We start from the raw sequence: 16,034 nt of genomic DNA on the forward strand, positions 1-16,034 counted from the left end.
TTATGACAGGATTTCAGAGAACAATTCTGGAGAATATAGCAGGTGGTCTAATTCATGTGGGACAGATACATACTAGCATGCATGCTTTTTCACAGGGATGGAAGCCATCACATATTCCCTTCTTAGTGTTTTGTGCATCCTGATAGGATGCTTGATCTAAAGCTGCAGGTGAGCAGTGCAGAGGAGAACACCCACAGGAAATATTAAAGTCCTAATCAGGCTTCATCTTAAAGGAAATCAGGGTTATAGATCACGTCTGAGGCATGAGGCAACATGTGCTGCCTTCCTACCAATGAATCCCCAATTAGATGCACAAAGAGTTGTAAGAGATAAAGAGTATGATGAATCCCAGCTGCATTGACTGTAATTTTTCCTTTGGTCAGAGTTTTCCATTTTGAATCTGCGTTGGCCATCTCCCCAGCAGATGATCCTTCTCTAGAGGCAATAAAAACCAAACATGCAAAGGATTCTGCGCAGCCAAACATTTGGTAACCGTAGAAATACAACACTGTAATAACCAGGCAAACAGTAGAGCATTGTTTTAAACAATAAGTAAATGAAGAATCTTCTAGTTTTGTTGTCCTCCTTTGGGAGCAACAGTAAGCAGGCCTAAGAAGCTTCTCTTTTTCTTTTTAAATATTCCTGTCTTTTGCCTTTTCAGTTTCAGCTTTACTATCATTAAGAAATACTTTTCTAGCCCTTTCAGTCTGAAAACCAGGCATCAGTTAACCCCAAATTGACAATATTGACAAGTTCAGTTTAGATTTTTTACTTATAAAGGTATGCAAAGTACAAGCATTTGCTCATGGGTAGCTATTTCAGTATAATTTGTACTTGTCTGTTCTCTGTTGAAGAAGAAAAAAACCCCCTGCACTACTCTTAGTATCATGCCCTTTTCTCCAGTATCTCCAAGTAAATGGAATTTACTCATACGCTTCTCAGCTAGACTAATCAGATGTTTTGGTTTTTTTTTAATTGTGACACCACCGGTCCATTTGTAGCTCTAGCACTGAACTAACTCACTATGGATGGGCTGTGTCACATCAACTCTGTTGTTATAATTAAATAGCAAAAGAGTTTTGTTTCAGCAAGGCCATGATAGGATTGTCCGTAAGAAGTCTCTAAAGGAATCTTTAAACTTCATGTGGGGAAGAGAAAAAGCATTTAAAATGAGTTAAAAGAAACCAGACCTGGCACCATTCAGACACTGATACTATCAGTAGTCCTTACTCAAAAAGGGAGGACGCTCTCAGGTCTTTTATGGACTTACCCAAGCAACATTCTGCTCTGATGTAGCGCCTTTGCTATAAAGCTACAGCAAAAAATATCAGCTAATCAGAGCTGAGCAAAATAAAACTTTCTGCTTCAAATGGCAAAGAAATTCTCACTACCATGTTTGTGAGGCCAGAGCATGGGCTGATATCCTGTAACCTATTATGGTAAATGAAGCATAACAGTTTGTTTAAAATGTAGGTTAGAAAAGCTGATATTCTCCCTGTTCTGCAGTCGGGCACAGATCAGAAGTCAGTGGGTGACTAAGCGCGAAGGCATTGGTCTCTGAGACAGAAGGAAGTCAGGCAAAGAGAGAGCAAGGGATCTTCCACAGCCAGGAGGCAGAAGGAGGGTCACTGGTATGTGAATGGTGAATTATTTGGAAGGTTTACCCCAAAAGACCACACTGGTTGCAGTAACTTCTCCAGATTTTTTTATGTCTCTTTTTTCTTCCTGAATATCCCCAGAGTAGGAATTAAAATTTTGGAATGCACTTAGTGACATCTTAGGTTCCTTTACAAATCTAGGCCATTCCGCTCATGTTGGAAGTGAAATCTGTTATAAATACACAGACATAGGTAATATCCACCCACCTGGGAGGCAGCGACATACAGCACATCATCACTAGGCATGGCTTGAAGGTTCGGCTTAGGGGAATATTTCTTTAGTAATTGACTTAGATACTTGCAGAATCTTTTCTATCAAAAGCACTTGTTTTTACGTTATTAGACACAGGATACACTGCACTTTAAACTCCCTTGTTCCGTTATCAAAACTTCATACTTGCAGCAGGTTTTGCACTCTTTGCTTTCTCTTTAAAGAGAAAGTCACAGCATGGTCCTACTGTTGCACCTGTATCGGTGGCTATAGCTGTGCCGGTTGACTGCTTAACAACAAGTCCCAATGTATTATAACTTAAAAACCCCAGTCTTCTACAGTCCTAGTGGCTGATCTGTACACACTTACCAGCATCTCCAAAACACAGTTTATACTTATGAAGTCACTCTCCCAAAGCACATAACAAGCAAAGAATAAAAAATAAACAATAAATAGCCTATGCATATGGTTTTAATTAAACATTCTTAATAGTTTTAAATACATTTTGATCAGTCTAGATTGTCTGCTCCTGGCTTGCAGAAGTTAACTCCTATGAGACACTTACTTCTTGCCACCATTTTCCTCTTCATCTTCACCTCAATTTAACTCTTTTCCCTATGATAAACAGAGTTTGGAAACATGGCTGGAGTTAAACAAGAGACCATTTCCCAATTAGCAGTTCCTCTGGTGTTTTACTAAGGACACACTCCCCCCCACACACCCCGATGTGCCTTATCTTTGCCATTATTTTATTTCCCACTTATCCATCACCTTCTTACCTCGTGGTCAAGAAAGCAAATACCAAGGAAGTAAAATGATTGCACATAATGTTATAAAAATATCTCCCTCATTCTCCAGATATGTGGATGCCATAAATTTAAATTAATCCCAGACTGAAGCAGCCTTTCTCACTCCTTCCCTCTGCCTCTTCTAGTTTATGTCAGCGTTCAGGGTTACCCCTTCCCATCTGGCACCTGCACTATGTCAGTGTCCTCAAAGCATTTCAAGCAAACAAGGCTGAGCAGTATTAAAAAAAAAACAGAACAAAAATAACAATAGTTTTAAGAGTGATTGGCAGAGTTTTGCTTCCCTGTCACTATATGGGACAAGGTAGGCTATTCTGGGTGTATCTGAGCAAGGTGATAGAGGATGGTGAAGAGAACGGTGTGCTCTGCAGAGGTACTAGCTTAGCTCTGGAAGGATGCAGTGCCTGGGCTGATAAACCCTTTTTCTCTCCATCTAGTGCAGCTGGGGAGCCAGCTTGTTCAGCAGCAGCTTGACACCTTCTGCAGTTACAGCCTATTGTCTTCTGAAAGTTTAATCACCTTGACCTTGTTTAGGAGAAATACTTTTTCTGTTTTACTTTTAGCCTCATATTAAGCAACAGAGCAATGCCAGCTCCCAGTTTCACAGCCTCTTCAGACAAGCCATCCTTGGGTTCGTGATTGCTTGCTTTCTCAGGGAATTTTGTACATCCGTAGAGTGTAGAAGTGGCTATTTTTCATGCCATTCTTAATATAGCAGAGTCAAAAATAGAATTGCTCTGTGTAAAAGGCAAGGAAGTATCTCTCTAGAGAAAGAGCAGTGTACTGCAACAAGAAACAACTTGAAGACACAAAAATAAACCCTCAGAATTTTCTTCATGAGGGGATGAGAAATGGGAAAGGAAAGAAATCAGTGACCCAACACTCAATAGCCTGTTTCTTGGCTGTACTTAATCTGTTTAAAGCAAACATACTGTGCAGAGGCCTTGTTTAATAATTAGAGCTGATATTGGCAGGCCTTGCTTTTCCAAAGGTGTATTAATAAGTTTCTGCTGGGAACCATTGGCTCCTGCATGCTAAAGAGACTCCTGTGGAAGAAAGAAAAAGCATTTAAGCTACAGATGCATGGGAAAATCTCCACCTCCTGTTAACTAGGAGTTAGCACAAGCACAAAGCCCACAAAAGCACAAATCCCTCCATAGCCCTTGTCTTTCCCTCGCACTACCAGAAGGATATGAATGAAGAGACTTTATGCATCCTGATCAAGAATCTGTCTAAATCATTCATGAAATTAGGAGATAATTCCCTCAAGATTCGTTATGAGTGCTCTGGTTCTCAAACGTTGAGATGTCAGAAAGAAGGCATAGCTGCTCGCTGGGGTCAAATCCCTTGTCTACATCAGGAAGACGAAGAGCCTGAACCAGGAGATCCAAACCTCAGTCTTTGATATTGCAAGTGAATGCTCAGAGCACAGATTTAATGGGTGTAAAGCACCTGCCTTATAAGTAAATACTAGCACACTAGCTGTTCTGACTGTTTTCTGGTATTGTTTTTTTTGTTTTATTTTGTTTTTTTTAATTAAAGAGGAGAGGAAAAAGTCTGAGTTCTTACTACATTCCTTGAAGTCACACTACACATCGAAAACAAGTTAAGATTTTTAAATTTACTATAGTACCAAAAATCCTAGCAGCTTTAAGTGAAATCACTACAGCAGATGGGTTCCCGGATGCATAGCTATATCCCAGGTGCTTAGATAATACAGGCCATACATTCTGTTTTGCAATGCTTGCAATTTTGTTCAAATTTTTTTCTCAAAACTGAATCTACCAGTTTGGAAACTCATGATAAGTAGCTCCAAAAGCAAATTCTGCAAATTCTTATCTAGAAAGAGAAGTTGCTACAATAATTGTGGCTGGATAAAAACAAGATAGCTACAAGATCTTGAAAGGTTTATCATGGCAAATAATACTTTGGCAAGAAAATCCTTTCTTTTCTAGATAATTGCTACATTTGTGTGGAGGAATATAATGGTTGCATCCTTTTAAAGGAATCCATGAGATTTTTTTTCCTTCACAAGATAATGCATTTACCGTTCGTCATGTGCCTGATGTTCCTGCAGGGACCATGTCCTCTCTAAGCAATAAATATTTGCTTTGCATATATAAAAACTTATTACCATCCTGTGAAAGTTACATGGCCAGATATTATAACAAGCAAGTTTTCCTGTAGAGATAATAATTCTTACAGTTAAACACTTTTGTTACATAATCACCGTAATACCTTTTTTTTAAAGTGCCAAGTGTCTTTATTAGGAAACAGGTGTAAGAAATCTCATAATTGTGGGGAAGGCAAAGGAGATTAAACACAAACTCTTTCAAAGATTGAAATTAAACTCTTCATTAATTAATACTTAGAATTTACTATATAGCATATATTGAAAAATCACTGACATTTTGAAGGCCAAAAAAATCCTACCCAATTCAAGCAGGAGCTCAGCCAGCCCCTTTCTTGGCAACTCCGGCAGACCTCATGGAGCAGCAACCGAACTCCTGCCCCCCTGGAGTCGCTCCCGTCTCCGGAGGCAGTCCTGAGGCAAGGACAGCAGTTGAACTGGCCGTTCTGCGTTGCTCCTGTTCTGTTTACAGGAAGGGCTCCTCAGCCTACCACCATCTCTGCCAGGTACTAGTACATCGGGGCAATGTGTTATTAATAAAATAAGTTCAAAATACAATCCAGCTGCTGAAATAGAATTACTGTTAGTAATCTCCAGTCACTAGATGCCAGAAAGTGCTTTTTTGCAAAGTAATTGCTGCTTGTAGAAAGTTTTGCAAGGAAAAATAATCTTTTTTTTTTTTTCCATTCAGTCATGTTTCCTCTTTACAGTGCTGTTGCTGCCGTTTTCAGCATATCCAAATTTTGATTTCAGAGTTCAGTTACCAGTATGTTCTCCTAGGATCATATAATTATCAGTCTGTATCTCCCCTTCCATTATGAAAATGAGCAACTCTTGTGTTCACAGTAACAATTTAGAAGTGTTAGAAGTTTGAGCGCTGGGCCCTGGGTGCTTACGCGTTTAAATTGGCCCTCCTTGAAAACTGATATATTCCATCTGTTTTATTGGATTTCTTGGCTTAAAGTTACTGGAAATACTGAATGTTTCCTCTGCAATGATCCTGTAGCTGTCCAAGAGTAATACGCACATTTACAGCTAGCTCTCTGGCTGCACAGTACTGAAACATAACGGTAGAAGTGCTTTTAGTGCACTTTTTTTCCTATATATTTTTAGAGCTATTTTGAAATCCCAAGTTCTGCCATTCACTTTTCTAATCATTTTTATAGCATATAAATGATGCATGAAGGATAAATGAAACAAATTAGTTTGCAGCTCAGTACCTCTTAACATTTTGTCTCTGAGTGGTGCAAATTAAGCAAAAACAATTTTGTGTTGTTTGTGTTTTTACACAAGTTCTCCTTTCTGAAGTTGTGCTACCTTTTCGTTGTCCCTATACATCTTTACTTACCTTAGTTTCACCTAACAGCCTAATGAAACTTCCTGCTCTTGTTTTCCTGTAAGGTTATTTATGCTTATAAACTAGAAGTGAAGGAAAAGAGATGTTCCAGGTAACTATAGAGCCCAGTAGAGTATCAACAACAGCAGTAACTTTTGATTGACCATTTAGATATCCACTGCTCATTTAATTCTCTGTAAAAGCCTTATAAGATGAGACGGTTGCTTCACACGTTCTCATGTACGCTCCAAAACTCTCGAGCTTGTCGGTTCGAGTTACAGTCGTTTGAACAAGTAGCACACTCTTTTTCTGCTCAGTTGGGCAAGTTTCCTACAAAGATTTTCACAACACAACTACTCCCGGCCACAGCAGACCTGCTGAGCCTGTCTGTCCCACAGCTTAGTCCCTCTCTAACAGGCCTGGGCAACTGCTGGCGATCGGGTGGCCACCCACGTTTCCAGCAGCTTTGCTGACTGCTTAAAGCCTGTCTCTTGCTGCAGAGGCTGCATCATTTTGAAAATTGAAGATTCAGGAGTATTAAAAATAATTCAGCTTCTTGATCATTATCTTTACTTTCCTGCATACCTTCCTTTCCTTCAGCTTGAGATTCAGCCCTTTGCCTATTTATAGCACAGCTGGAGCACAGAGCAGGGCCCGTTCCAGTTCCCGTCACCTCCTATTCCTGCCAGGCTGCGGGAGCCAGCTGCAGTCCTGCAGCACCCTAATGCTGTTGGCTCAGTCCTTAGATTTATGATAGTCGACTTACCTCTTCAGTATGTTACCTCTTGATCTAACTCTGTGCCCCCAGATGTGTTGAAAGTGCAACACATCACCAACTGCTGAGAGTTAGCCTGTAACAGGCGCTCTCAGTGCAGTAGACACTCGCAGTATAAATGGGAGATGAGACACAGCTGCAAGTGTGATCAGCCTTAGAGCAGGTGAAGTCAATGGTTAAGGTAGTTCATTAATTAGTACAGAGTGCAGCAGGCACTATAGTAACAATTGCCAGTGTCAGATATGTAAAATTAACTGTACAAGCCAAAACCAAATAAATTGTTTTCTATCCCTCCTCTCCAAGCAAGCCTGCTAATACAATAAAAAATGTACATGGCCAGCTCCACAGAAACTCTACATATTAACTCCTACTCCTTAAATTTTGACCTCAGAATTCACTTCAACATGTCTTCCAGCCATTTACCAAGGCAGAAAATATCCTTGGCTGCAAAACTTTATTAAGGCTAATTGCAAGTGAAATGGACTCTATGCTCAGGGTGGTTTTTTCCATGCCCAGGTAATTGTTTACAGTAATAGTCAACCATGCTCTCTCCTGTGCATACTAGTGGGAGCGTACACTGTTTCTGCTGGGTGTGTTGTATATATAATGGGTGAATGGATATTTACATGAAAGTAGTAGTGCTGAGCAATTAGTTGTAACCATTTCATATGCTGTACAGCCATCTGGAATCAAAATACTGAGAATATTAAAGATGCTCTTGCATTATAGTCTGAAAAACTCTTAAAAGTTATAAAACTCCTATATCCACTTTCTGGAGTTGCAAAACCTTTTCCACACTTCTATTATTAAGCATCTCTATTGTTTGGAAGTGAGACATCTGTGCCATTTTTAGCACCACGTACCAAAAGCTGGGCTTCCACTCAGGGAGGGGCGGTGCAGCATCCTGCCTGTGGTACCCCCAGCTTCCTATTTTGCCCAGGTGCAGGGGGCCTCCCCAGGTCACCTCACCTGCACCTGGCCAGGCTCCATTCAGTTTTCAGATGTGGCAACTGCAGAAATATAGGCCTGAAGAATTACACTTTTGAAGGATGGAAGATCATGGGGCTTTTTGAACAGCTTTTATGATATACAGGTCACTAGATGATTTAGAGAGTAAGGTAGAGCAAGTGAGCAAATATGAAGACAGAACCAGTCCCTACTTTAGTAAAAACTAAGATGCCTAAGATTTCCTAATGGAAGCTAATCATTACCTAGCAAAGCAGTATGCTCAGGGCTTTTTTTTTCCCTTGGGGCGGGGGGCAATGTTCCTCAAAGCTAATAGCATCTATAATGTTGTTCCTAATGTGTTATGTGAAAGAAAGCAGAAAATAGATTTACCATATGTAGGAGGCAAAGAAGTTATATTTTGTGTAAGAGCATTATACTGCAGCAAGAAAAAGCTTCTAAAGTAAACCTGCAGTCCTCATGAAAGCCTGAATTTAATCATATGGCTACTTGCAATCTTTGAAAAGCAAGGCATCACCTTGGTTTCTAAGCACCATGTGATTTTGGAGGCAGGAATCCAAACAATCCAGTCTCTCCCTTCTTCCAGGTTACACTGCTCTAAAACTGTACGTGCCCAGAATTTAAGGAAAGTCGAGCATGGCCTGTTGCAGACAGCCCCCACCCCACTGTCTAGGCCATGCTAGGACTGATGCCCGTTACCTACCTTCTCGATACACGCATGTTGTCTGACAGCCCAAACGGGCACTGGGGCAGGTAGAGGTCGCAGGCTCGGCCTCTACAGAGCACCAGTCTTGATGGCTGGGTGGCCTCTTGCTAGTTCAGATGTGATGCACCAGTTGTCATCCTTCCTGATCATCTCAGCTTTTTCCTAATGTGGTAGAGAGACTGGAAGCAGACCGCAGCATCTGTTTTTAATATAGAGCACCATGGTATGCTACAGGTGCACAAACTTGCCCTGTGTCACCGTAAAGCATAGCCCTTTCCTGCTGGGACTTTGTCTGGTGCAGTCGATCGGGAAAGAGATAGGGGTGACCAGCTGGCATTTGGTGCTTGGCAGTCACAGTGATGGAACTACTTACCGACTATCATGGATGTTACAATTCACAAGGCTGCACAAATGGGGGAAGGAGATGGGAAAAAGGAGTATGCACAAGTCTTTGGGTCTGCCTGGTTTCTGAGGGCTCTGAACATAAGCGGTAGGTACAGCTTAGATGCTAGAGATCTGGCAGTGAGACACGATTTAGAGACAAAGTGGAGGAGGGGGCCATGGCAGGGATACAAGGCATGAAACTGGTTCTTGGTTTGAACAGAAGAGAGCAAGAGATAGAGAGCAGGAGGATACACTACCGCTTCTAGAGACAATTTTAGCATCTTCAATATATCAGCTTTCTTAATTTTTTAGAACAGTGAGTAGAAGCTCAGTCTGATGCCATTGGATGGCAGATCCCAGAGTTTGGATTTGCCATGGAAAATGCTCCATCTTTAACATCAGTTAAACTAAACCTGATTCTCTGTGGCTGCACTGTCCATTTTATACCTTGGGCCTTTCATAGAAAGCTATGTTGTCATGGGATCAAGGTACCAAACCTGGAAGTGTCACTGGGGACAAAAGCCATCTTTGAAGATCACACTCTGTTCAGTTTTGTAGATTAGAACTGGGACTTTGTTTAGAGACAGAAACATAACCCTGGTACCAGTGTTCACATCAGACATAACCCTTCCCTCTGATAAGTGCATTAGAAGTTTTACATGTTCACTTTGCACCAAATCTTGTCTTTCAGAAATCATATGTAGGGGAAGGCAATCACACGTGTGTGTTTGAGAATCCGCTGGTGGTTGTGCTACTGGCTCTTCCACGGGTGCCCTGGTCTAACGGCCTCCACAGACTCGCTGTGTGCAGTGTGGGATGTGGAACTTCACCTGCAACCCATTTCTGTACTTCAGCCTTTGCTTCAAGCCGCAGACCCACAGTGGTTCTGACAAAGCACCCTCTGTCCTGGAGGGAGCCATTTGGACTGTCACCTACTGAAGATGGAGACTAAATTATCATGGGTATTAGTAAAACTAATGTTCTAAAAATCTACTGCAGTTACTTTCAGTTTTTGCTCAGAACAGATACCAAACAACTGCATCCACTTGACTGGTAGCAAGTACTACAGAAACAGACACTAATATGAATCTTCCATTTTACTGTGTCAATAAACATCATTATTCATCATGGATACTATTTATATACCCACGTACTGCAAAGTGAAATAATGCTTTCATCCTGGTTTTATCATTTCTAGATTAAATCATAGTTTTTCTATTTCCTTCAGTCAGCAGATCAGGCCCACAATTTTCCCTTCAAACGACAGGCAATTCTTTTAAACACATTGAATTATTTTTTCCAGGTGGTGGTTCAGCTAAAATTAAATGTTACCCTTTCATTTTGCTCAGTAGTACAGCTGTAGCACACATGGAAAGGTGACAACTTTAATGTGATATTTTCGCTAACTTGAAAAATCTCATTTAAACAGAAGACTTAATTCACATTGAGCACTGGCAAAAGTGAACATCGCTTTTGCCTCATGAGACGATGTAAGGGACCACTGAGAGGAGAGTCTGTGGTTAAGCCATTGCAGTGGGAGTGAGGCCACAGACTGGTCTCTAGGCTCTACCACAAACACTCACAAATCACAGCTACACAACAGAATTACAGCATGATTATCTCGGATAAGCATTCATGTGCTAAAGGCTGGAAAGGGCCTCATGAGCTCACTCAACCAACCTAAATCCTACCCATGCTCCAAAATCAAATCAGCACTGGAAAGTTTGGGGTTTTAATCTAATTTTTTTAATCTGTGTCTTGATTCCCCCGCAGCTGATGAAGCGGCTGAAGCAGTACTGCCTCCATTCCCCACTCGCGTCAGCAGACTCTGGTCTCCCGCAACACAGACTGGGGTTTCTTGACTGGCACAGAAAGACTCCCAATCTCCGTTGCTGCACTTAAGCAGCCCTGCAGCACGAGCAAGTAACTAGACAAAATGTGAGGGGAACGTGAGGAAGGAGTCTCATACTAAGACAATGCTCATCACTGTTTTGCTACAACGATAAAATGCCCCTGGAGGCAACAGACACTTTGTTATTGTAGTATTAAACTGGATGATCATTTCATATGAAATCTTTCTGTTTCCTTTAGTTTGTCCACATAGGGTCAGATAAAAAACAGTGTTAATGTGAAGAACAGAGGAAGGTAGCTCGGGTTATTTCTTTTGGCAGGAATCACATACACTAAAGCACCAATGTTCCACAAAAATCAGACTCTAGAAATTTTACAAATTGGTAAAAAACACCCTCAAAATATAGGTTTAGTTATTAGAGATTGCAGCAAAATAAAACCACATTTATGGATTTGCTCTGTCAGCCTTTACATGATGCTGCCTGCTCTAACTGTGGAACAACAGTGACTCCCAATGTCCAGAAGTGTGAATCTTTCAGTTCTTGCATTTTTTTGTCAGTATTTCATCTTGCTCATCTGACAACTTACTACCTTTTTGAGCATATCTCAGATCTCTCTGCCAAGAAAGCTTTGATTTTAAACGTCAAAATTAAGAGGCTAGCAAAGAACTGGCATTGATTTTTCCCCTCAGAACATTCTGCTCTTAATTCGTAAATAAAAAAAAAAACTCACTGACAAGAAAAAAACCCGAAATGCTGATGATGCTGAGGACACCTGGAAATAGTGTTGGAAATATTCCCGTTATTGCTATAGTGACTATATGTATTGATCCTAGGCCCCAGTGAGGCACATAACTAACTAGCCTGTACTACTTTTCGTAACTGATTGTGAAAATTACAAAGTAAAATTAACATTTTCCCTCTTTTCTGCTATCCTGAAACAGGTCCTGATTGTTTCAGTTCCAAGAATCTTGCACTGCAAGCCCAGAAAAAGATCCTGAGTAAAATGGCAACCAAAACCATGGCTAACATGCTAATTGATGACACAAGCAGTGAAATCTTTGATGAGCTATACAAAGTAACAAAGGAACACACAAGAAACAAAAAAGAAGCTCATAAAATTATGAAGGACCTGATTAAAGTGGCAATAAAAATTGGGATCCTCTATCGAAATAATCAGTTCAACCAAGAAGAGTTGGAAATTGTAGACAAGTTCAGGAAGAAGCTGAACCAAACTGCCATGACAATTGTCAGTTTCTATGAGGTAGAATACACTTTTGACAGAAATGTTCTTGCAGAACTTCTGAATGAATGCAAAGACCTTGTGCATGAACTAGTAGATCGGCACCTGACACCAAGATCCCATGGGCGTATCAACCATGTCTTCAATCATTTTGCAGATGTGGAATTTCTAACTGCCCTGTACAGCCTTGATGGGGATTGTCGGCCATACCTCAAAAAGATTTGTGATGGTATCAACAAACTACTTGATGAGAAAGTCCTTTGAAACTTCACTTGTAAAGAAGCCAACCAAAAACTTCTATCTAGAACTGGCCACCCTTCATGAGCTATGGTGAGCATAGCAGCATCCTTCTTATCATTCTCTTACTACAGTCTCCAGCAGGAGCCAGAACGTGCTCACTTGGCTCATGATGAGGTGGAAAACGTAAATCAGAAAGCTATCAGTTTTAATGTTTTGTTCACAGACAATTCAGTTTTTGCAAGGAGTGGAGTGAACAAGGTTGCTGGTATACGTTTTTCAGAAACAGATTGCTACTCAATCTTACTAGCTTTGCGTTGGTTTAGTATGTGAAAAGAAACTAAACTCAAACGCATGGCTGTGTGAAAATAGATGGGAAGAGGCAAGAAAGCAATGCATAGAATTTACCCTACGCTGCCCTGTGTGTGTGTGTGTGTTTTTATTATTTCCATAATAACGGAAAAGGCTGAAGACAAAGTAGAGCTATAATGGATTAAGCTCACTCTTTTCCGAAATCAACACAAGAATGCACCTCTGATTTCATATGTGATTTTACATATGATTTAAGTCTAATAGGAGATAACAAATAATACAAATTGAGTAGAAGAATGAGAAAGTTTAAAAAGCTGCTCTAAGAAGCAATATTCCTATCTGAGATTTTTGTTTTATTCCTTCTAGTAAGAGAGAGAAGCTTCCATTTTAATTTTGAAAAGCAGCTCAGTGGTTCAAGCTCAAAGGTAACCAAGAAACTAGATAAGGTAGCACAACGTTGGTTCCCCCACTCTCAGGTTTTGTGTATTTGGTAATTTCAAATGAGTTTAGGCTGAAGGTTATGGTGTTCTTTATGCTTTTACTGTTTTGCCTGCCAGACCAAAATATCCTTGGTGAAGATTCTGAAATTGCACGTATGAAGAGGAGTGCTACCAAGAAACCAGTGGATCTATAAAAGAAACATTTACATCTCATGTCCACAAAAGATAATGTTCAGCCTAGGAAAAATTCTTGGTGTAATGTGTCTATTATAATTAATTTCTACTTACAGTAAAACACAAGAGTTGTGACAAATAAGGAGCTCAGTCTGCTGGTCTTGCAGTGCCATCTAAATGTAGTCTATCTACAGCCTTCCTAAGAGAACGCTACTGAGCTTCATAAAGAACCTATACATTCTCATACACACTTTAAAATAATGATGAATGCAAACAAACAGAAATAAGGTGAAAAAAGATACTGCCTAAAATACCATAGGGGTTTCTATAGTATAACACCTGAGGGAAGATTCCCATTAAATAATCTGCACTTGCAGAACACAAGAGAAGACCCTATGATCTAGTATTTAACAACAGCTAATTCCAGCTGTTACTAACCCTACATAGTCTCTGGCAAATCATAACTTTCCTGTGGCTCAGTGTCACAGTCCAAGTCCTCCACTTTGCAAAGTACTCTGAAATTATGAGAACACATCAAGTAAGAGCACAGCTCCTTGATAACAAACCGAAAACTGAGGATATGCCAGTACTAAGGCAATACTTAGAGAGGTCTGAACTGAACTTTGGGATGCTTTTTGTGCTTGGGGAGAAGGGTGAATATGCTGGTGAGTCATCTGAAGGCCAGCTTTATTGTGGTAAGATTTTTTGGAGTCATTTTGCAAATTAAACTCATGTTGTACACATTAATCTGTGCTTAAAAGTACTAGAGAAAATGCTTTATAGCATCACCTCTGGGATGCAAAATTTCCACTGAAGTATGGCAATAAGTATCTGTTTAAGAGAACTCCCCTAAGATATCGAAGTTAGAGACAGAGCTAGAATTGCCCTGAGCTAGAGGTGGTTGAAATGTTTTCAGTGACTTTTTTTTAAATAAAATATACTGGTGTGTTGAAATTGAAAACATTTTATAAAGAAATACTAGTTTCTGTAAAGTTTTGCTAGAATTAAGGGAGACAAATGGAGAAGCAGAGCAGAGCAGAGATTACAGCTTGCGGCTTTCAAAATCTTGCAGCTAGATCAAACATGCTGGCTGAGCCAAAGTAAAGAAAGCACATTCAGAAATCCCTCCTTTCCTTGCCCTCTAGGTCTTACCCTCCAGGCTTACCTCAATCTACTGACACTTCAGTGTCATGTAGCGTCTCCTTTTAGGTGACACAAAGGTAACAGAAAATCTTGAAGGCAGGAGGTAACACTTGCTGTATCGCATACATTATAGGGACACACATACTTTAAAATTGCCAAAGAAAAGAAAATGTATTTGAAAGCTGTTTCTGTCTAAGAAAAACTTCCAGAGTTGATCACCCATTACCTCAGGATAACAGAAAGCTGTATTTTCCCATTTAAACTCTGTTGAATACTATGATAGTAGAGAAACTTTTCAAAACTGTAATCTTATTCATCTTCGGAATAACTATGGTGCATCTCTTGCAAGGACAATCCAAATTTTAACTATTGCACTTGCCTTTATATAGTAGGGAATACACATATCCGGATCACATATTCACTGGGGTTGAGCTAGAAGCATCTTTATCTGTTCCAGGAGAACAGATTTTGCAGCGTAGGAGACAGCAAAAATGGCAGCACCAGGCATTACCAGAGCAGTTTGCAATTTTCCCATCTATTTCCCATAAAATTGCAAAACATACATTTAGTAGCAATGAATGTGGACTATCCCCTTGCAGCACAGCACAGTGAGGATATACATACATTTGGGGTTAGAAGTCTGTTAAGATTTGCCTTGCAAGGTTGCAAGTCTAGACATTTGCCAGAGCCATACTTACACGCACCATTAGCTGCATTCTTCCCCAGAGCATGTACTTGTCAATTGATGCTTTTGAACAGTATTTATTGTATCCAACACACCTGTCACAGTGCATACGTGTCAGATTTTGGGTGTTTGTTTCACTTGTGGCAAACAAATATGTAAGTGTTTTTTTTCTGATTTTAAAAAAAGAAGACATGAATCAACATTCAAGATATCCAAAAGGAAAGGGATATCCGGTGTATGTGATTTTCTTTTTGTGTGTTGCAACTATCAATATTCAGATTCTGATATTTTAGACCAACAGCCAAACATCTGTCATTTTATTTATAAATCTGAGTAGCCTTAAGGAAGGAAAATGTTTTGAAGTATTTCTCATATTTGCATATCCTGTATAATCATTGTTTACTTTGGTACTTGTGGCTTGGTATGTAATAACATTGCTAAAATATTGGCAGTGTTCAGGTCACTCCAAGTATATGATGCATTATCATATTTGTGGATTAAAAAAAAAATGTGTGATTAGTGCCCCTTCTGTTTCCTTTTGATTTATTTATTCTACCTTCCAATGTAAAAGAGCAGTATTTGCTTAATCCACAGTATTCAGTATGCAGCTTTCTCTTTGTTTCAGTGTATAGCCCAAACTTTTTTTTTATTGAATACAATTCAATAAACCCTACTCCAAAGACGACTCTATTAATTTCCTCAAGATGTTTTTACAGCACTCATTGCTACAAGTCTGAGAGCCTCACAAATTCACGAGTTGATTTTCACAGTCACCTAATGGAGAACGCTGTCACAAATAGAGAACTGAGAACAGAAAGAACCTGATTTTTCAGATTATTTGCTACTCTAAATGTCCAACCCACAGGTCTTTCAGAAAAAAAAAAAAATCAAACAAACAAAAACCTCACATAGACAATTCAGGCACCCCAAAGGTGGGGAAATGTTCAGTTATTGACTGCATATAAAGCAGAAGCAAG

The 16,034-nt window shown here is 39.9% G+C and overlaps 1 protein-coding gene across 1 annotated transcript in view; it reads left to right on the plus strand.

The window, feature by feature from the left end:
* Positions 1–15,747, plus strand: part of TNFAIP8L3 (TNF alpha induced protein 8 like 3) — a 49,761-nt gene extending 34,014 nt beyond the window's left edge. Inside the window, exon 2 of the mRNA XM_026097084.2 lies at positions 11,768–15,747. Coding sequence (XP_025952869.2) covers positions 11,768–12,330 — 563 coding nt within the window. The 3' untranslated portion in view covers positions 12,331–15,747. The remainder of the gene's footprint in view (positions 1–11,767) is intronic.
* The last annotated feature ends 287 nt before the right edge of the window (positions 15,748–16,034 follow it).

Source organism: Dromaius novaehollandiae, chromosome 10 (assembly GCF_036370855.1).
Source record: "Dromaius novaehollandiae isolate bDroNov1 chromosome 10, bDroNov1.hap1, whole genome shotgun sequence".
NCBI lineage: Eukaryota > Metazoa > Chordata > Aves > Casuariiformes > Dromaiidae > Dromaius > Dromaius novaehollandiae.